Below are 23473 nucleotides of genomic sequence, written 5' to 3'. Positions count from 1 at the left end.
TGGGGAAGAACTCAAAATTTAACCATTCCATATTCTTTATAAAAGAAATCTGTCTTCTAAAATAGGAAAACAAAAATAACTTTAACTGAATTATTCAATTCTAACACACTTTATGTTCTGATCAATTGCAGGATTCTAAGTTTCCCAGCTCTTTACCACAGTTTATAAGTTCTTGGAGCCTGCCCAAAGCAACACATTTTGTTGCTGGAAGCTCTTCCTTATCCAAAACATACACCCTCCAGGGAAGGCTGCTCTGAAGTGCACTAAATCAGAAACTTCTGGTTTCCCTTTTAATCAGACCCCTGAGAATTACGTTGCGAGAACTGACTTGCAGTCTGCATGATTTCCCTCACTGGGCAGTCCTTAGGCCCTTGGTGCCCAGTGACCTTGAGTATCACTGGCTGAGGCTGGCTTCTGGTCTTCACCTAGGAAGATAGAACAGCTGACTCTGAAGCACCAGGAATTTCTCATTTATTCCCTTTGAGCTTTCCCTGTACTCACATTGAGCAGGCGGGGGAGTGAGCCATAATTCAAATGAGATGTTAATACAATTGGCTAGAGGACAATTGTAAAAATGTAACTATAGATTAATTTGAATGCTGTTTATTATTGTGTTTCATTTGGCTAATTAACATTTGCCATATGCCTTTATCCTTTCTCAGATTGACTTATCACATTTATTATTCCTCCTTAGAACCATTTTTTAGCTTTAAACTGGAATTCACATTACAGCAATTTTCATCAAACACCAGTAACAATTCCATTAAACTTCCCACTATCTTAATCATGACATTCTTGCGTAGTGAACTCTTCATTAAAACTCATAAATTTTATGGAATCTGGTTTATGGAAACTGGGATGCAGTACTGACTCCAAATTATAAGACAAACATTTGCCAGTTTTCACACTAAATTATTACTATTTACTGTACTTCCCATGCATACCATATAGCACCAGAGCTAAGGACAAATGTAAGATCTAAACAAGGTTTATTCAACCAACTATCAAGCTGTTTACCACTATCATTATTTTAGAATACTACACGTAACACCATTGATTCAAAACTTCCTCAACACACTCTCCATTTTTACCACTATATCTACTACCCAATAATACATAAACCACAATGATATCCCCACAACCAATATTTCTGGAAAATGTTGTATCCTCAAGCTAATTAATAAGGCACCCAATATATAAATCTTTACTAGAACTAGAAGTAAATACAGTTAAATGTTCTCTCAATCTCTTGTAGACCATTCACAGGAAATCCTGCAGAGTACCAGCACCACTGATGACGCCACTTTCCGGCAATAATCAGATAAGACTATATAACATGCTAGATGGCAGCATCCCTGGCCTTTTGGACCCACTTGGATGCTCCCAGGGTATGCTGGGAACTGTATTCCTCAAGGGCAGCACTGTTGGGGTTCTTGGGTGCTGCTAAAGGTACCTGCAAGGTAATGCTACCCCTCCTTCAAGGGACTTTTGTTTGACCTGGAGGTTCACAGGCAATGCTCTGGCACTGGAAATACCCCAGGGTCTTAGACAAAAAGAAAACACTTCACCTACCTCAAAGAGTCAGCGTCAGGTGGCAGAGGACAAAGCTCATCAAAGGAGTGGGAAAAGAGATAGAACAATATATAAATTATATCTGTGGTTGTGGTAGTTTGGCTGTGCTTACCTGCTCTTTAAGGTACTGTGATTAATAAAATAGACTATATTTGAACCCGTGACTATGTTGGATGAGATTGTGTCTGGGGGTTTGGGGCTCTATTGTATCCCCTACTGGTTACAATATATACACACTTAGTATATAGAAGAGGAAGGCTTGTGCTGTTAACACTGAAAGTGATGTCAGCCATCTTCTAGTGTTTTCTCCTCAACTCAAAGGGAAACAGAAACAGAAAGCCACAAAACACATCTGGATGTTGGGGTTCCAAAAGAACAAATGCTCATGAAAGGAACAAAATAAGGAATGTGCATGAAGCAGCACCAGCACAAAGTTAACCATTTGTCTTTTTTAATGCTCTAAATAGAGGCAATCTCTCCTTCACAGGATCAGGGGCCAGAATGGATGCTGAATTCCTGTGGCTTCTCTGGTAATATATGGAACTAGGCAGAAGATACACAAGGTGGAACTGACATCAGAGTTTGCTCAAGTAGTCCTCCTTCACACAGAGGCAGCTAGTGACAGTGTTTCGTCATTATCCTTCCCCATTTTGACATGCTCAAAGACAGGAAGCCTCTCCTGTGGCTTGCGTGTGTGACTCCACATAGGCAGAAACATTCTTTGCTTCTGACCTGCTATTCATATAGCATTTCAAGTGAATGTTGACCAGTAAATTTCAATTGTCCACTTTTGAATTATTCATTGATATTCAATGCATGCAAAGAAAATCAAACCATATATTAGTGCTGCTAGAAAAGTTGATGTGCCTGGCTGTGAGGATCATTCACAATTTTTAACATATTTTCATCTATGAACAGAATGAAATCCTGTAAGATATCATTTGTATCTGAAGCATCTGCCTTGCACTCTGGAGATCCATTGAATGGCAATTTTGAAAGCTGCCCAACACTCTTGTCATACCATGCATGATCAGAAAGAGACATCACAGTATAGAGCAAAATCATTTCCTGTGTATGCTTCATTATCACTAAAACTAGCATTTATTACACTGTCATTGTCCATTTCTAAAGAACTGGTACTACTATGACATGATAAATCACTTTCTTCTTCAAGTACTTGGAAATGCTGCTAGACTATGTGGCTCTGGTCTACATCTCTTTATTAATTTTAACTGCTTTTAAAACTACTTTATCAAGAGAATGTTTACATTTGTTGTTCCCCTTGATTGTCCCTTTGCATTCTTTACCATACCAATCTTTTAACAGACCAATATATTATATACTTCAAATTATTACATTTTTTTCTTCAGTTTAAACTCATTGAACTTCCTGCACTAAGAGCTCTGCCACAATTGCAACATTATAATCTCTAACTCTTCTCACATTTCCTGTAGTAACATTCTGCTCTACACTGTGAACATCTAGATATACCTCTGCAAAGAATAACCACGTGTCCAAATTTTTGTCATTTAAAACATCTCAATAATTTCATTATATAAACTTTAACTTACGAAAGTTCTGGCTGTCCCCTCCTTGAACCGTCACCTTATTGTGGTGGAGGGGTTTGCGTGTCCCAATGATCCTAGGAGCTATGTTGTCTGGGGCTTTATGCCCCTGGTAGGGCCACCCAAGGCAAACTGGTCCTAGGTGAGGGATGAGACAAAGAGCAGTTCAACAAACCTCCAATGACGAAAGACAACTGGAGCCAGGCTTGGAGGTGGGGCTCGATGGTGAGCGCCTGGTGGCCAGGCCTGCACCCATAGGGCTCGGCCAGGCACAGCCCGAAGAGGTAACGTGGGTCCTCCTCCCCATGGGCTCACCACCTGTGGGAGGGGCCAAGGAGGTTGGGTGCAGTGTGAGTTGGGTGGTGGCCGGAGGCGGGGACCTTGGTGGTCTGATCCTCGGCTACAGAAACTGGCTCTTGCGACGTGGAATGTCACCTCTCTGAAGGGAAGGAGCCTGAGCTAGTGCGCGAGGTTGAAAGGTTCCGGCTAGATATAGTCGGACTCACCTCGACGCACAGCTTGGACTCTGGAACCAATCTCCTTGAGAGGGGCTGGACTCTCTACCACTCTGGAGTTGCCCCCGGTGAGAGGCACCGAGCAGGTGTGGGCATACTTATTGCCCCCACTGGAGCCTGTGCATTGGGGTTTACCCGGTGGGCGAGAGGGTGGCCTCCCTCCTCCGGGTGGGGAAGGGTCCTGACTGTTGTTTGTGCATATGCGCCGAACAGCAGTTTGGAGTATCCACCCTTTTTGGAGTCTCTGAAGGGATGCTAGAGGGCATACCTTCTGGGGATTCCCTCGTTTTGCTGGGAGACTTCAATGCTCACGTGGGTAATGACAGTGAGACCTGGAAGGGCGTGATTGGGAGGAATGGCCCCGATCTGAACCCGAGCGGTGTTTTGTTATTGGACTTCTGTGCTCATCACGGATTGTCCATAACGAACACCATGTTCAAGCATAAGGGTGTTCATATGTGCACTTGGCACCAGGACACCCTAGGCCTCAGGTCGATGATTAACTTTGTGGTCGTGTCATTGGACTTGCGGCCATATGTCTTGGACACTCGGGTGAAGAGAGGGGCGAGCTGTCAACTGATCACCACCTGGTGGTGAGTTGGCTTCGATGGTGGGGAAGATGCGGTCAGACCTGGTAGGCCCAAACGTGTTCTGAGGGTCTGCTGGGAACGGCTGTCAGAAGTAGCTTCAACTCCCACCTTCGGCAGAACTTCGACCACATCCCGAGGGAGGTGGGGACATTGAGTCCGAATGGGCCATGTTCCGTGCCTCTATTGTTGAGGAGGCTGACCGGAGCTGTGGCCGCAAGGTGGTCGGTGCCTGTCGTGGCGGCAATCCCCAAACCTGTTGGTGGACACCGGCGGTGAGGGATGCCGTCAAGCTGAAGAAGGAGTCCTATAGGACTTTTTGTCCTGTGGGTCTCTGGAGGCAGCTGATAGGTACCGCAGGCCAAGCGGAATGCGGCTTCGTTGTTGCTGAGGCAAAACTCGGGCATGGGAGGAGTTTGGGAGGCCATGGAGAGCGATTTCGGACGGCTTCGAGGAGATTCTGGTCCACCGTCCGGCGTCTCAGGAGGGGGAAGCAGTGCAGTGTCAACACCGTATATGGAGGGGATGGTGCGCTGCTGACCTCGACTCAGACGTTGTGGGTTGGTGGGGGAGTACTTCGAAGACCTCCTCAATCCCACTAACATGCCTTCCAATGAGGAAGCAGAGCCTGGGGACTCTGAGGTGGGCTCTCCCATCTCTGGGACTGAAGTCACCGAGGTGGTCAAAAAACTCCTTGGTGGCAGGGCCCCAGGGTGGATGAGATCGCCGGAGTTCCTTAAGGCTCTGGATGTTGTAGGACTGTCTTGGTTGACACGTCTCTGCAACATCGCATGGACATCGGGGACAGTGCCTCTGGATTGGCAGACCGGGGTGGTGGTCCCCTCTTTAAAAGGGGACGGAGGGTGTGTTCCAACTATAGAGGGATCACACTCCTCAGCCTCCCTGGAAAAGTCTATTCAGGGGTTCTGGAGAGGAGGGTCCGTGGATAGTCAACCTCGGATTCAGGAGGAACAGTGTGGTTTTCGTCCCTGGTCGCGAACAGTGGACCAGCTCTTCACCCTTAGCAGAATCCTAGAGGGTGCATGGGAGTTTGCCCAACCAGTCTACATGTGTTTTGTGGACTTGGAAAAGGCATTCGACCGTGTCCCTCAGGGAAACCTGTGGGGGGTGCTCCAGGAATATGGGGTACTAGACCCCCTGATAAGAGCTGTTCGGTCCCTGTACAACCGGTGTCAGAGCTTGGTCCGCATTGCCGGCAGTAAGTCGAGCCCATTTCCAGTGAGAGTTGGACTCCGCCAGGGCTGCCCTTTGTCACCGATTCTGTTCATAACTTTTATGGACAGAATTTCTAGGCACAGCCAGGGTGTTGAAGGGGTCCGGTTTGGTGGACTCAGGATTGGGTCACTGCTTTTTGCAGATGATGTTGTCCTGTTTGCTTCATCAGGCCGTGATCTTCAGCTCTCTCTGGAGTGGTTCGCAGCTGAGTGTGAAGCGGCTGGGATGAGAATCAGCACCTCCAAATCCGAGACCATGGTCCTCAGCCGGAAAAGGGTGGAGTGCCCTCTCAGGGTTGGGGGAGAGATCCTGCCCCAAGTGGAGGAGTTTAAGTATCTCGGGGTCTTGTTCACGAGTGAGGGAAGAATGGAGCATGAGATCGACAGGCGGATCGGTGCGGCATCCGCAGTGATGCGGCTCTGCATCGGTCTGTCATGGTGAAAAAGAGCTGAGCCGTAAGGCAAAGCTCTCAATTTACCAGTCGATCTACGTTCCTACCCTCACCTATGGTCATGAGCTATGGGTAGTGACCGAAAGAACGAGATCGCAAATACAAGCGGCTGAAATGAGTTTCCTCTGCAGGGTGTCTTGGCTTTCCCTTAAAGATAGGGTGAGAAGCTCAGTCATCCAGGAGGGGCTCAGAGTAGAGCTGCTGCTCCTCCGCATCGAGAGGAGTCAGATGAGGTGGCTCGGGCATCTGATCAGGATGCCTCCTGGACGCCTCCCTGGTGAGGTGTTCGGCACGCCCAACCGGGAGGAGGCCCCGGGGAAGACCCAGGACACGCTGGAGGGACTATGTCTCCCGGCTGGCCTGGGAACGCCTTGGGATTCTACAGGAAGAGCTGGAAGAAGTGGCCAGGGAGAGGGAAGTCTGGGCTTCTCTGCTTAAGCTGCTGCCCCCGAAACCCGACCCCGGATAAGTGGAAGAGGATGGATGGATGGATGAAGTTCTGGCTGTGTGTCAAAGGATGAAGTGTAGTAAAATGTCAGATCCTTTCCATATATACATACTGTATAAAGACAACCACCCATGCATGGTAGTTGGCAGTACACACCTTCAACAGTGATGATATCTGTGATTAAATCAGATTGACAAAAAGAAACACATATAGCCCACAGTATATGCAAGTACCTGCATTTAAATGGCTTTTCAGCAAACAGAAAATTGATGGACACATTCAACAACATAAATAGGTAAAGAGACATGGACAATGCACATAAATGGCATACTCCTCTTATATGGTAATAGTCTGACATCTGACCCTGCGCTATCTTGTGCCACACTGCAATAATATGAGAGCCAAAACACTTTTTTCAGTAGCTTCCCATTAAAATTTACGAAAACAGAAATTATAGGGCTTTCAATTCCATTCCTTTTGGAAATTGGTCTTACTGCTTTGCTTACTTTATATTTAATGTGTTTATGTGCATATGCAAAACCGGGATAAGGTGAGTAACCCAGTTAAGGCAGAAAACTGTTTTCTCAAAAATTCCAGTTTAATGTGTCTGTACACTTATGGAGTCCTCCTTTAGCAAAATGCTCCAATGTCCTAAAAATGCTCTAAAAATATTAACTATCATCAATGGATGCTGTGAATCTGAAGGCAAGATTGGAGTATGTGTCTCCCAAAATTTTACTGCTGAGCTTAGCACTTTACCTTTAACTCAGCCACATAAATGAAGAGATTTGTGAAATATTTAGACAGATTTTTTCAGCCAGGAGAAGGAATATTGCAAATGCCCAAGCATTTTCCTCAGGAAATTTATCTTTGTGGACACTGACTTCCACTGTTTTCTACCTGTGGCTGTTGGATGAATGTGCAAGCAAACACATGTGGAGGTTAATAGAGAGCAACAGGCATGCACTGACAACGAAACCCTTAACTGGTTAAATGTTCATATAGCCACATAACCTGGCTACTCAATGAGAAATTTACATGTGTTAACCCTGTTTGTCTAACCGGAATAAGGGTATACAAGAACTTTGTAACACCAGGTTTCTGTGAATAACGGACTTATAAAAGTGAATGTAAAGGCACATTTTAAAAAAGAATTTACAATCTCTTACACTGAAATACCTATGGTAAGTTTGGAAAGTACCTGTCTCGGGAACAAAACTTTTAATAATTTACCTCAGTTAGTACAAATAATAGTTATTAACTTATTAACAATAATCAATCTCTCATCTCATATATTTAATCATTTATGCATTTGTGAATTATGTCATATCGTCTATTATATCTATAATCCATTGTGTCAGATTAACTGGACTAACAACCTCTACTCTTTTCCTCTCATCATTTGCACTGAAAATAACAACAAATTCCCCTTATTCACATCTTCCTTATCTGAACTTGTCTCTTCATTAGAACTTCCACCGCTTCCTTTCCTTCCTCTTTTCTTGCTACTTTTATTAATCCAAGTTCTCTTCTCTTTCCCCTTCATTTCTTTTAAACTGAGACCTCAGAAGTATCTCTTAAATATTCCAGTTTCACAACTACAAACCCCTTCTAAACCCCATTGCAGGCCTTCTTTCTTATCAGTTTTAAATTTTGTTCGCCTTTAGCTGAGCACACTCTAACGTAGTGCTGATGTCCAACCCTTGACGTGTAAAAAAATGCCTAGCTGTTGCCATGACTTTAAGACGCCTGAAACAGCTGATGCGAAGCTGCAAACCCTCGCTCTACCTATCATTTTTGACGTGCCAAATAAGAAAATGAACCAATCGCCTGCAACTATGCATTGGCGAATTGTCACGTCCTTCATGTTATCTTTGCCAATCACAAAGCGTAGATCTAATGTCAATCACTTACCTCCCATTACTGTACAGATTTAGAAACTCCGCCTCCTTAACTCAACGGGTAGGCTGCGTCTAGTATATGTAAGTACGTCAGCGGGTTGATTGGAGGAGCTGAAGATGGCGGCGCTGAGTGAGGATGGCAGGTATGGGTTGTCTTGTGGGAGAGTAAACCCTGGCAAAATATCAGTGCTTCATGTAAAATTGACAGAGACGGCTTATAGGACATTGGAGTTATATAAGTCGTGTAAGGTGAGACTTCAAACTTTGTTTGTATTTTTTATTATTTTTTTTTTATTTTTTTAAAGCATGCATCCCGTCATATACTCACTGTTTTCTTCCAGTTCAAGGTTTATTAACATAGGAAGATTGCTCGAGCAACAAAAAGTTTTCGGTCGGCATTTTTGCGGCGTTTACTTCTATAATACAGGAAAAAAGCAAGCGGACAAGACCGCTTCCGCAAGTTTAATTAAAGTTCACCGTAGCTCCAGTTGTCGTCATCCGTCTGATGCCTGTGCTCAATACAGCAGTTTGGGAGCAGCAGGGCAGGCTGGTGAGCCTCATTCTCCAGCAGATTTCGCCCTCGAATAAACTGATGTGCAGTAACACCAAACGATGATCACTTGATAGAAACCGTGGAAGTTCGGCCTTGTAACGCTGTTAAGCATATGGATAGTTATATTTTTTTTTCTTCTTTAGATTTTTGCTTTTTAATTTGTTGGCAGTAGTTTGTCATCATTGAGCAATACAGAATCATAAATTTTGTTCAATATGGAACCATTTAGCAGTGTCTTGCAAAGTGTTTTACATATCTGGGTTTCCACCAAACTGCGGTTTATTATCGCAGTAAGGAAGCCTCCTTGCTGAACTGTACGTTTTTCTTCTGTCATGTTAAATGTGGACTATGCTATATTTTAATGCATGTCGTTTATGCAAGTATTTGCTTTTGGGTGTTTAAAGGAAAAGTCTTTACTAAAACGCCGCCTCTTGTCAGTTTGCCAGACTTTTTACTGACATAAAAAGGGGGTGGATTAAACCTAAGTAAATTTATTAATTCGCGGTGCTTGCTGGTGCAAAGGCACATCTTTCAGTAAGGACATAGTCTGCAGAAGTACTATCTCAGCTGGCAGATGAAATCGAGTTTTTTTTTTTTTCTTCCCCCAAAAGTAAAATGCGTGTGTGGCAGTGAGGTGCTGGTGTCGTGGTGTGGGGGAGGTGGGAGCACTTCGTTTTTTCTACAGTATTTTTTTAATACCTTGCCTGTGTAAAACTAATCACCTTGCAATATCACATTTTTGTTACCTTTACGATTTCCTACATGTCGTGTGCATGCTTTCTCAGTGATTTCTTAAGGCATTTTCGAAAGCATATCGCCGTTTTTAGAGTTTCGTATTTCTGTAACAATTTTTCTTAACCTATCGGCAAACCTTTTTTTTTTTTTTTTTTTAAATGTATTATTTTTAAATGATATCATTGTTTGATAGCCGTATGGTTTGAGAAAAAAATAGTCCGGTAGTAAGGGTAGTTTCATCTGCCGGTGGATGGGGAAGGGGATTTTAGGGGTCGAATTAAAATATTCCCTATAAGTATTGTAGCCATTGCGAAGTTCCGACTGTCTCCGTACAGCAACAGAAAATTCCTGATTAAAAGTAGGTACATAGCTTTTAGGAATAGGCTTCAAATTTAGAAGTATGACAGGCACTTGCTATTTATATATACATTTATATATGTAAATAAGGTCCACTATGGTAATATGAGGAGCCATACTGCTTTCTGGATTGTTTTGACATATCTCCTGTTTTACAATTTGCTTGTAAAGCATTCTTATTACAGTGTGGCCATTATCAATTTTTCCATTTTATTTATTTATTTATTTCACCCAGTCCTCCTAAATATGTCTGGGCCTAGTTGAATAGTGGTAGCCTTGGCAGCCGATTGCCAATAAAAATAACTCTTGAATGTGGGAAATTATTCCAACTTCTGAAAGTGTAGTTTGCATGACTGAAACAAAAGCAAATGAGTCAGTAACATTTTGTATGGATTACTTATAAACACTGTAACTTGTCCATATTTAAAAGTATGATTTTGTTAAAGTGTGTCATATTGCATAGTAATAACTGAGTTTGTTTCACCTTCTCTTGATTCATTTAGGCCAGCCTTCTGTAGTAATTATATCTACTTCAGGTAGTTCACAGCTTTTGGGTTTGTGTCCTTGGAGTTCAGCTTTCATTTGTAAGCAATTGTGGTACGTTACATTTGGTTATTTTTCTAAAATGTATTCATATTTTTAATGCCTCTGTATTTGCTTCAATTCTTGTAGTTTTACTTGCTTCAGATTTTGCTACTTCAAACAAATACGATTAAAGTTACTCTGCCATGGTGTTGATCTGTCTTATTTGTGCTGAATTTAAAAGGCATGGTGTCCAGTTTGCTTTGCTGAGTCAGTGAAGTGAATTCCTTGCACCCTCAGTCTAAGTATGGAAAGGGAGCACGTCCCACTGTCAGCTCAACATATCATTTTAGGAGTGATCTTGGATTACCCACAGTTCTTGCTGCAGTCCTTTATAAATATGTGTTGTATATAGCAGCATGTAATCTTTCTTTGGGATAGTGGCAAGGGATTGAATTTAGATGAAAATACTTAACAGTTTGCATAAGATTTTCTCCGAAATGCACTGTCAAATATACATTTAAAGAATATGGGTTTGTGTAAGATTTTGCATAACATCTGTTTCTAATTGAATCCTTAATTTTATATAAAAATGTGTGGATGCATGCTGACTTGAGATGAAGTTAGGTATGCACACGAACCGCACTCTTCAATTTAATATTTCTTGAGTTACTGCAAGAGAGAGTGAGCGCTCGAGCCATTTGGAATGAACAGCTGCTTCTTGTATTATTTGCATAGGCTTAACTTTTATTACTGCATTTCACCTTTTAATGTGTTTAGAGTCATTGGTTTTAATAAAGGATGTGAATTATCAAGAGTGTTACCCATTTTTTAAATGCCACATTTTTTTCTTCTCTGCTGTTATCCAATGTTTACGGCAGTATAAAAATTTAACCCCTTTGTATCTAAATGTTTTAATTTACAGTTTTGATCTTTCATTCCCAGTAGTTTATGCATTTCTGGTTCTAAATGTTTTTTGTTTCTCTACAATTTGGCCAAAAATACTCTGTCAGTTTTGAATTAACAGAGGCATCTTCTAGATAAAAAGGATGGAGGTTAATGGTTCACTAGGTATGCAGGTTTTGAAAAAAGATAGATGGGGTGTTGGATCCAGGGATGTTACAATTAAAACCAAGCTCTCCTAATATTCATATTTGTTTTGGAAATTTATTTTAATTCCTGTATTGTAATATAGGTAGACTTTCTTTGAGAAATGTGGTTTTTTTTTTAAATATAACTTGGACATCTGTGGGTAGAATTTAAATTATGTTTCAGTTTGTTTCCATTCTAGAAGCAGAATAGACACCCTCTCTGAAAAATTAAGTATGCTAATTTTAGGTCTCTTTAGGAGCATCATTTGTGGAAAGGTAAACTGTTCTGAAAACTCACAAATACTATGCAGCACATATGCAATGTGATACATTATCGTCAGCAAAACAAGCATGAATTTGCCTGGTTGGACTATGTAAGCATAACATTTTATCAACTACACTAGTAATGTGAGTGGTCACAGGAAATTGGAGGGTGTGATTTATTCAACATGATTGACAGCGGAAATTTTTGGCAAGTAAAATTATTAGAGATGCATTGATACTACTTGTTGGCACTAGAATTGCACTGAAGTTTTTGTCCCAAGAGGTCCTTTTTTTTTTAATGCATAAGTTCAAAAAATAAATAAGCATTATGTTCATACCAGAAATATTAAGAAGTTAGTAACATTCAGGTGCCTTCATTGACTAAGTTGGCTGTTGTGAAAATTAGAATATTTTATATATACTTTATCCAGGAGTCAGTTGTGACATTTTTGAGTCCTATTCAAAAGTAATGGCAATAATAGAATGCAGTTAAATGTGTTATTAGACTACATTACATATGAGGTTTCTAGCAGCAGTTTACAATAGGATTAAAGCCAGAGCAAGATAAGCTTGTTGTGACTCAATAGCTTTAATACACAGCAGAGTGCTGTTCAAGTGATGTGAAAATGGCATTAATTTGATATTTGTTATTGGTGTAGGGTATGTAACTAATTGTTCAATTTTCTTAAACATAACATTTTTGAAAGCATATCCAGTAGAGTATTAGCAGCTGAAAAACATCTATTACTATAAAAATGTCCAATACTAGTATAACATCAGTGTCAATATTACCCTATTAAAGGAGAAAAGGAGCTAAAATAATTGGTCTGTCAAGCTTTTAATATTTAAAATGGAGTGTTTCATTAAAATTTATATCCGTTTTGAAAGGATCTGATTTATTCTTTAACGGGAAATCAGATGGTACATGATGAGAAAGCAATAATTGTTCATGTATATTACAGGGGGTACCGAACAACAAATATCAGGGGCTTAAGCCACTGAAGCCTTCCAACTCTCTACACCACTGTCCATTTTTTAAACCCCTCGTTTGTTTATATCAGTTAAGGTGCTGCACCTTTCCTGTGTTATTAATTAGTAAAACACTGTTTAACTGCAGGTTGATAATGTTGGTTCTTCATAGTAATAATCTGCAGATAATTGTTCAATCAATTCAGTCTTGTATTTGCTTACATTATTGTTTTCCCATTCCATTTACAGGTAGTCAGTGACTTAAGACCCACGTGCCTTACGGCTGTTCAACTTGCAACTGCTACTGCATTGCACAGGCAAACAGTTTTTGCCAAGTCATTTCATATGCCGTGACTCATTCATTTCAATCTGTTTATTACCTGCAGAGATTTTGACTACATTCAGTTACATTTGTCTTACAATTACAGGGGAAAAAAAGACGATTGATGTCAACACAAAAGTGAAGGTAATCGAGCAGAATTAGAGAGGAAAGAAAGCAAATGCAATCGCACGTTACTTTAAGTTTTCCCATTGTAACTGGTATTCACCGCATGCACTGTGCTGCCGCGCTCTGATTTTGAATCCAGTAAATGTCCTTGGCTTTTTTGCATTGTGACTCCCAATGTGCTTCTTCATGTGAACTGCCACTAAGGGGAAATGCACCACACTGTCTGTTTAAACTTTATTAACAGGCTGAAATGTTAAAACGGAAAACATGAGTGCACAAACCCTGGCAGTACAATTCCTCTTCTCACAGTCAACACAGCGAACACTGGGAGAGGCTCACACTGATAACATAACATGAAGAATAAATATTTTACAAAAAAAGAGAATCTACACAATGTGGTAAGTAGTGCTGGGTGGTATACCGGTTCATACCAAAAACCGTGTTTTATTTTTGTTATGGTATGGATTTTTCTTATACCGCAACACTGGTTTAAATTGCCTAAACAATGTTCAGAACATGGTGCAGCGGGAAACTGTTTAAGGGGGACCTTTTTCAATGCTACACCGCTAAACATATACAACAGAGTGCATGCGTTAGTGGAGGTATTGCGCGGGGGTCTTTTTCACTGCTACAACGCTAAACAGGCATGCAATGGAGTACATGCGTTAGTGGAGGCAGTGAATGGTGAAAATGGACAGAGAACATTCAGAAACTGAAGCTGTAACAGAAGATAAAGTTGAACATGATGACACAGAAGACCTTTTGCTGGGAAAAACCTTGTGTTTAAAAGGTCAGATGTTGACCATTATGTTCAAATGTGTGAATACTGTTTCTATACTACTGGATAATACTGCAAGCCAAGTTGTACTTGTTTTATTTTTTTCAATACTGTGTAATGTGCCTGGGTACTGTGTAATAGTGTGATGACATGTTGACTTTGTTCTCGACATTTTTAATTTATTCTCTCCGTTTGTCGAGATTAAAGTCGACATGTTGACTTTATTCTTGTAATTTTGTCATTAAAGTAGAACATTGTAAACTAAACTTCATCTTAAAATGAATATTTAATTTACTAGACTTTCTCAAACCCCTTCGTAAGTTATGTAGCACATTAAATACTTTAAGTTTTCCCCAGCCATGTTAATTGCTACGTGCTTCTTTAACTAACTTCCTCTTGCACTAAGAGGAGGCGGAGGCAGCACACAGAATACATTAATTTCATGATATTTCTGCTCCCTGAACATTTAGAATACTAAGTACTTGATATCATTTTCATGATGACATGCATTTAAGCATGTATTAATCATGTCGGGGTATGGTGGTGTGGAGGTTGCACTGCTGCCACGCAGCAAAGGGGTCCCGGGTGTTCCCTACTTTGAAGTTGCATGTTTTTCTGGTGTGCTTCAGTTTCCTTTTAAAGTCACGTAGGATGTGGGGTTTTGTTATGCTATATTAACCATGCTAGAGCATGTGTTTCTCGTATTCACCCCGCGATGTGCTGGAGCCTCGTTCAAGATTTGCTCCTGCCTCACACGCAGTGCTTGCTGGGATGGGCGCAGTCCTGAATGGATGGCATATTTAAACATGTATTACATTTTTTTTAAAGCTCTGAACAGTCCATGGTCTAAGTTTAACCTGTGCGATACCTATTCATACATCCAGTTTTTTGAAGCCTCGTTACACCTGCCATAAAGTTTACACTGAACGTATACCTGGGGACCCCTTGCTGTGAGGGAGCAGCACTACTGCCTCACTACCGTGCATATTTAATACCTGCTTTAATGCATTTCATCCTGAAAATGATATGAAGTATTTATCTTAGCATTTTAAATTTTCAGAGAGCAGGAATGTTATGAAGTGATTGGATTTTGTGCGGCGATCCCTCCCTGCGCCTCTTCTTAGTGTAGAGGAAGTCAGTTTAAGAAGCGTATAATGATTAAAAACTGGGTCGGGGATCACTTAACACAAAGCATTAAATGTGCTACATAACTTATGACGGGGTTTAAGAAAATCTAGTACATTAAACAATGATTTTAGGATGAAGTTTAGTTCGACATACACCTTCAATGAGAAAATTGAGAATAAAGTGGAAATGTCGAGAATAAAGTCAACCTGTTGACTTTTCATAGTGCCACCCCCTTGAAAACACTTTATGGGGCCATGCAAACCTGTATTAATACTTGTGTGCACATTTTTTTTTTTTTGTTTTTTTTCTTTGTACAATGTACATTTCTCTTGACAGTGGAACAGGTTATTCTTATCCAGTCTTCTCCAGTAATTGCAGTGGAAAATGTGGTTAACATCCATTCATGCATGGGGGAAAGAATACCACCGGTATAATTTTGAAAAGTACCGTGATATAGAAGTTTGGTCATACCGCCCAGTACTAGTGGTAAGAATGATAGAAAAGGATATAAAACAAACAATAAGACTTAAGAGGCTTATTATACAGTGCTATACATAAGGTCAGGTTTGAATAAGCATAGATAGATAGCATATCAGTCTATCTTGCGTCCAGATCAACTTGTGACTTGCCTTTCAGAACGAGTGTGCTTGTGGTCTTTACTATTTATCCTCCCATGAAGCAGCAGAAAGTGCAGTTGTGTGAGCCGTTTGTGGACATGTGCTCTGCCCAGTGTCGGACTTGGTGGCATTGGGTATTCAAGCGGCTAAGGAGGAAAATGGGCAAAATATACAAGTTAATGTAACCGCCCTTATGGCAAAATTTAAACGGTAAACTATTTCTTACTTGAATTCACAGAGAATGTTTCTATGTTTTAAGATGTACAAGTTTGCAAATATTCTAATGCTTTTCAATGGGAAATTTAGAAATTTTAAATCTTCATACAACACAATCTGAATGAAAGTTGACAAATTTCTTTTAAGTATGCCACATCTCAGCATAATTAGTCGCGTAGTTTCATGCAGACAGACTTGGGCTTTTGCAACAGGTGCATTGCACATTATATGTGAACACCCGTGATGTGGCTAAAGATACAGTAAAAAGGGCAGTTACAGTGAAGCATTATAAAGATGTATTGCCACTCCTACAAAGGAGCTCCAATAGTGGTTTTTATATGAACCTGTTATATTTATAGTTTTGAGGTGTACAGGTTGAAGGGAAAGGGAGAAAGGACCATTCCTTATGTTGCTGTAGATTTGCTGGTCATTGGAAGAAAGAAGGGGTTGGTGAAATAAAGTATTGATTCTGGGTGTTAGCTTTTTCCACATTCTTTTCTAGCACCTGAACTAATAATGATGCTCGGTCCATTCCAAGCACAATTTGTTACTCTGGATGTGTTTTCTATTTTAATTCTGTAAGCCTCCTTCCCTTTGAATGTTCTATTCACATTTGGGAGCTCCTTTGTAATACAGGCTGCTTGTTGGGAAAGCTGTATACATTATTTTTTTTTTAGGACACAGTTGCATTGGCTCAAATTTAATTTATTCTGTGATGCAGTGACAGAGTTCCTCAATATTATCCCCATGTGATTCCCATTAAGTCCTTCCTTTTTAGAAGTGGTCATTCAAGGCCATTTCAACCTCCAGGCTATACTTCACTAACCTGGTGGTAACAGGTTGCCAGTCTAGTAACAGACTTGATAGCCTGTTAACAGTGGGGAATTAGATGAATCAGATTGTGGCCAGATCTACCCAGAGGTGCAACAGGCTTACATTTATAGGCATATTTCACATTTGAAGAGAACGGGTAAAGCTTCTTTCCTCAAGTGGAACATGACACATACTGATAGATGTTTGTCATTTTTCTTTATAAATGTGCATGGTTAAAGTAGTAGTGTGTGATATGCATTGTCTAAGATAATATCTTAATTGTATTAACTATGTGCCCGCTAAAATTATCAACTATGTTACACACTTTACAAAAACACGCCTTGAGAGTCCAGGCATTCAGTCTTGTGTAACCTAACAGGATAAACTACTGCGCATGTGCAAAGCGAGCACCTAGGTGTGCACAGTTAGTGCACCACAAGTTAAGCTAGAGTAGCGGCTTAAAAATGAGTGAGCAAAAGGAGGCAGTGGATAAAACTGCCTTGCAGTCTACATCATTAGATTTAATTTCAGGACTTGGATCCCCATCACTTGCATGGAGGTGGATTGGCTTTGAAAAGACTAATGTTGCTCAAAAGATAGCAATCCATTTGTTCATTTGGATTATTTTTGTTTCCATAAGAAGCATATGCCTATGGGGCACTTTTTATTTCACAAGCTGTCTTGGTTGGGGGTCCTCAATTCCAAAGCCCCTCTTTTTTTTCCTTTCATTATTTAAAACACTTGCACAGATTTTTGACTTGTGCCACCTCCCTCTCCAGCTCTCTCTCTCTCATGACAGATTCTTTTCAAAACGCACACACTCGCACACCATCAGATGCCCACACTACTGGTTAAATGTGGGATCTTCTGTGTTAGCGTGAAAAGGGACTAATAAATACCCAGGGCATTTACAGGCTTTCTACAGAGAAAGTCAGCTTTAGCCCATGGATTTCACATCCACAAAAATGTCTTACTTTAAGCAAAAACTTGATTAGATAAAAAGATAAAAGGTATTACTTGTGATATTTTTGAATGTAAAATAAAATGGATACATCAGCCAATTTTTGTTAACTTCAGTTTATAGTTAAAATGCCCACCCCAGGTACAAAACATCAGCTATTTGTGAAGCAGGAATATTCTGATCAATGATCAGAGGCACAAGAAACTACTCGGCTCCAGTTTTCTCCATTCAAAGATGATCCATCCTTTACTTCCTTATCTGGATTACTTTTAAATGAAGCGCTGCCAATAAGGAATAACAGAAATCACTGTGAGGTATTCTGTCAATGATAAACTACGTTTAACGGAGACCTCACCCCTGACTGATACAAATATCAAGGGAGAAATACAAACAGAAAAGTGGGGTGTGTGGATCATATTAACTGTGTGATATCAATAATGTAAAATGAAAGAAAAACATGAGACTGCAAATAAGATATTTGGAAAGTCAGATGCTGAGCTGGTGCAGTCAGTTATTACAGATCATCTAACAGTGACTTCTGTTATTTCTTATTGGCCGCACTTCATTTAAAAGAAATGCAGACCAGGGGCCTCCTGCATAATGTTGTGCGTAGAATTCGCACTAAAACATGGCATATGGTGTGGCATCCAGCCGGGACGCCCAGGAGGACCGGAGGAGGGCTTGTACCTCCTCCAGACCGCGAGGGGGCGTCCACTCTGGTTATGTTGGGGACATGGGTAAAAGGGCTTGGAAGCCCAGCCCTGTAGGGACCCGTGGCCACCGCCAGGCAGCGCCCCGGTGCCTGAATATCCCAGGAGCCCAGCACTTCCGCCACACCAGGAAGTGCTGGGGGGGAACACGACAGGGGACACCCGGACGGCTTCCGGGTGCGCAGCCGGCACTTTCACCACACTGGGGCGTGGCTATGGTGGAGTGCCGGGAAGCAGCTGGAGCCCATCCGGGTTCCTATTTAAGGGGCCACCTCCCTTCAGTCGAGAGCGGAAGTCAGGTGGAAGAGAGACGGAGCTGGAGAGAGGCCAGGAGTGAGGCATTGTGACTGTGGGGCCTGGACATTTGGGGAAACGGTGCAAGAGGCACTAGGGAGTGCATGTGACTAACTGTAAATAAATATTGTAAATAAACAGTGTGTGATGGAGCCAACGATGTCCGTCTGTGTGTGTCCGGGTTCAAGTCCACAATGGACAAGAGTGGAAATGTGCATATGCACAAAAAAATCCAGATACATTAATCTGTGTGTTCGCCAACTTCCACGTTCTTTTGCTACATAAATCCTGGGCATCATGAAAGTAACACAAGACTCCTCCCAGAATTACACCTCTTTGAATATGCAAATCAGTATAAATAGTCCCTTATGTTTTGCATTCTGTGAAAAAACCAATGGCAAAAGCACGGGGGGTGAAGACGAATTTCAGTGAATACCAAGTAGAGGCAAAGAAAAACTTTTGTTAGTTTAAGCAGTGATATAAACAGCAAACGAAAGTTGATCAAGTTCAGAAAGCTGCAGAGTGCGGTAGTCAGATATCAAAGTCGCTGTGAAAAGGCGAGTTGTGGCCCACTGTCTGAGTGTCATATGAAAGCATATTAGGGTACAGAGAAAAGAATATAAAATGGGGACACAGTTGAAAAAAATGTCAATGTTCCTTTTAATCTTGATATTTCCACTTTAATCACAGTTTGTCATTAAAGTAGAAAGTCATAAACTTCATCTTAAAATTGTTTCATTTACTAGTTTCTCAGATCCCATTGTAATTACGTTAAATGCTTTGTGTTGTACTCTGTGTGTGAATCACTATGTGCTTCTTAAATGGGCTTTCTCTTCCTCCGACAGGACACAGACTGGATTACCTTCATGATATTACATCTTGGATGGATAGATACTTTATTAACCCCAAGGGGAAATTCACATAATGCAGCAGCAGTATACTGATACAAAAAAAAAAAATATTAAATTAAATAGTAATAAAAATGCTTTCTGAACAATCTAAATATGACTATGTATACTTAATATCATTTTCATAATGATAGGAATTAAAGCATGTATTAAACATGGGGACACGATGGCGCAGAGATTGGTGCCCTGTCCAGAGATTGTTCCTGCCTCCTGTAAGATGCCTGCTGCGCCTTGTGTGACCTTCGATGAAATAATTTATTGCAGCAGTACTGTCTCTAACTCAAATGTACTAACCTCCAATTCCTGTCCTTCCATTTCTTTTTCCAAGTATCCAATCATTACACGATCAGCTCTGTAATAGATGCCAAGCCATCTGTAAGCTTAGAATGCAGATTCTTCAAAACTTTTATGGAGCATTGAATTATCTTTGCAGTACGTTTAGTTATTCCATTAATCTATCCATCTAGGGACGCTCCAATCCCAGCTATCATACAGCACGAGGCAGGAATAATCCCTGATCAAGGTGTCCTCACATGTTTAATTATTAACAATATACAGTAATCCCTCCTCGATCACGGGGGTTGCGTTCCAGACCCCCCTGCGATAGGTGAAAATCCGAGAAGTAAAAACCATATGTTTGTATGGTTTATTTTTATATATTTTAAGCCCTTATAAACTCTCCCACACTGTTTATAAATATTCCCTGCACAGTTATACAGCATAATCCCTTTGTATTCTCTTAGGTATTAGGTAAGATTCATTGAAATTATGTATATAAACATACTATTTATATACAGTAAAACCTAAATATTTTAAAGATATCAAGTATCTCCGATATCACATATGTTACAGCCATTATGATAGACAGGCCACCAACAATAAATACGTACAATGCAAGAAAAATAGTATACAGTAAATGTGTGTACAGTGACACTAAACGTACATACATGTACTAAGTACTGTAAGTAGAAAATTATTTATGGTTACTCGCCAACAGTGACACGATGACTTGTCCAATAACAATGAGTTTAATTTTACTGCACAACAAAGGAGAGTGTTACAGCCCTTCTAAAGGAGCCTCTTCAGGCGATTGTGTAGCACTGCTGTTGTTCTTCTGGCAGTCTTCAATCCAAATCCCTAAAGCAGATTCCAACTCGTTTTGCACCCTGATTAAAAGGACACTGCGGCCGCAGATCTTATTCTTTTCCTACTTTTTAAATAAAAAGAATTGTAGCCTCATTGATGCTGTAATGGCGTCCTACAGCGGTGTAGCTTTTCCCTTCCTTCAACAAATCCAAAACGTTTACCTTTTCGGCAATCGTTAACATTTTCCGTTGGCGCTTGGGCACGGCCCCTGAAGCAGTAGCAGGAGCAGATCGTTTTGGAGCCATAATGAAGGGCTTGACTATGCACAAAGAAACACAAAAGAGCATAACGCTTTATACAGAGAAACACGTTGATGCTGAATGAGCGAGATGAGACTTCCTGGTTAACACTGCATTCAGCACACAGGAACTTAACTGCGTGATCTGATTGGTTAGCTTCTCAGTCATCCGCCAATAGGCGTCCCTTGTATGAAATCAACTGGGCAAACCAACTGAGGAAGCATGTACAGGAAGTAAAAAGACACATTGTCCGCAGAAGCAGTGAAAAATCTGCGTTTATATTTAGTTATGCTTACATATAAAATCCGCGGTAGAGTGAAGCCGCGAAAGTCGAAGCGCGATATAGCGAGGGATTACTGTACATTATTTAAATGAAGTTTAAAATTTATCTCCTTTATTAACATAAAGTGGAACCTCAGGTCACGAATGTCTCTGAAAACGTACAAATCGGGTTACAACCAAAAAGTTCGCCAAACTTTTGCATCTGTTCACGACCCCACACTCGGGTGATGAACAAGCCAGTTTCTCTTCCGGTTCGTACGCATTGATTTTAGCATGTGTTCAGTCTCTCCCTGTACATTGTTCTCTGTAATACGTGCGTGCATTTACTGTGAACTGTGTTCTGTTTAGTGTGCTTTTGCATTAATTTTGCAATTAACCATGGCCTCTTAGCAAGTGAAGAGTGGTAGTGTTGGTGAGAAGAAAGGTTTGAAGAAAATTGAAATTGAATTAAAGGCAGAAATTATTGAAAAGTATGAGTGATGCGTTAGTGTTACTATTTTTGCCGCGGAGTACAAGAAGTCAAAATCTACGATTTTGACTATTCTAAAGCAGAAAGAGGCAATTTAAAGCAGCGGATGTTGCAAAAGGAGTTAGTGTTAACTAAGTAGAGGCCTCAAGTGCTGGAAGAGGTGGAAAAACTGTTGCTAGTGTGGTTGAACGAGAAGCACCTTGCAGGGATAGCATAAGCGAGGCAATGTTATGCGAGAAAGCCAGGAAGATTCATGGTGATTTGCTGCAAGGTTAGTTTTCTTGGTGGTTTATGGTTAGTGTTTGTATAAATTAAGGATTTTTCAAATTTTCATTTTTTTCCCTGTGCTTAAAACTCATGTTTACAGCGAGTGGTTCGTAAGGCTGTACTGTGAACTCTTGCAATGTTAGTTTGTTCAAGGTTTTCCTCAGTGTTGTTCAATGTTTTTACATTTAGTTTACTATTACACTATGCATTTTATGGTATAATTAACTATTTTTGTGCTTAAAAACAATCCTATGGGGGAAATTAGTTCGGGTCACGACCAAATTGGGTTGTGACTAGAGTTTTGAAATGAATTACGGTCGTGACCCGAGGTTCCACTGTACTGCATTTCATCTTAAAAATAATATCAAGAGCTCCAAGAAGATAGCGCTTGGAAATCTGAATCAACTTAGAAGCCAGTCATCATCGTGTGTAATTACGTGCTTTATAAAGTGACTCAGGTTGTGCAATATAACCGTAGTAGAAGTTTACAGTGAGGTAATTGTACTTATAAGTACAAACAATTCTACCAGGATCACTCGATGGACTGATTGAGTGTGTTTAGAGCTCTTGGGATGAATCTTTTTCTGAAGTGCGCGGTCCCCACAGGAAAGGCTCTGAAGCATTTGCCATACTGTATGGAAGAGGTTCAGATAGACTGCGCATGGCTGTGGCATGTGTGCTAGATACTGTATCCCAATTATCCTCTTTCCGTTCAGCTGCTGTAGAGCTGTGATTCCATACTCGAAATCAGTGTGTTAAATACTCAGTGGTGCACTGAGAGTATCAATGCTAAAGCAGCTATAGTATTTGGAATAGTTTGGCCATTCTGTGCACCATTATATGGTTACGGGTTGATTACAGTCCGATGCCTTAAACTAATAAATGATATGTGGTTAATTTCAGTCTAATTGATAAAGTTGCGTCAAGGATGTGAATCTAAAAAATAAAGGGAAAGCACTCGGGATCAGTTGCACTGTTTTGACGCTGGGTGCTGCCAGTTTGCAATGCCGAGCAGAGAACTTGTGTACACAAGGGAATGAGCTAGCGTGAAAATGTGCGTGGCTTTACACCAAGTTTAGTTTTTATACATCATGATGTGAGCGTGGAAACGGGCATACGCAACATTTTTGTGCGTATGCACCGCTTATACATGAGGCCCCACGATTGGGTAGGGAAAACGCTAGAGGTGCACATTTGTTTATGAATGACGATCAATGTTTAAAAATACAAAATGATCAGAAGATTCTTCACAAATAACTGATGTTTGTATGTGTATTGCAGTATAAACTTCTTCCCCGAAAATGCAAGCACCACTGGGAGAACATAGCAGTAAGTTCCTTAAACATGGGAAAGGTGCTATATAAATGTATTTAAGTGAGCAGTGTCTTGGGTTAAGGTGAGAAAGGATGAGTAAATACCCAGAGCAGTTAC

At 40.8% G+C, this 23473-nt stretch overlaps 1 protein-coding gene across 2 annotated transcripts in view; it reads left to right on the top strand.

Moving 5' to 3' along the window:
• Positions 1-8360: 8360 nt before the first annotated feature.
• The window catches only part of ell2 (elongation factor for RNA polymerase II 2), a 96635-nt gene continuing 81522 nt past the window's right edge, over positions 8361-23473 (top strand). Inside the window, exon 1 of one of the 2 annotated variants that reach the window (XM_039759379.1) lies at positions 8361-8524. In XM_039759379.1, coding sequence (XP_039615313.1) covers positions 8393-8524 — 132 coding nt within the window. In that variant the 5' untranslated portion in view covers positions 8361-8392. The remainder of the gene's footprint in view (positions 8525-23473) is intronic. The other variant, XM_039759378.1, reaches the window with a different exon arrangement.

The sequence above is a fragment of the Polypterus senegalus genome, chromosome 7 (assembly GCF_016835505.1).
Source record: "Polypterus senegalus isolate Bchr_013 chromosome 7, ASM1683550v1, whole genome shotgun sequence".
Classification (NCBI taxonomy): Eukaryota; Metazoa; Chordata; class Cladistia; order Polypteriformes; family Polypteridae; genus Polypterus; species Polypterus senegalus.
This window is presented reverse-complemented; position numbering and strand designations above follow the sequence as displayed.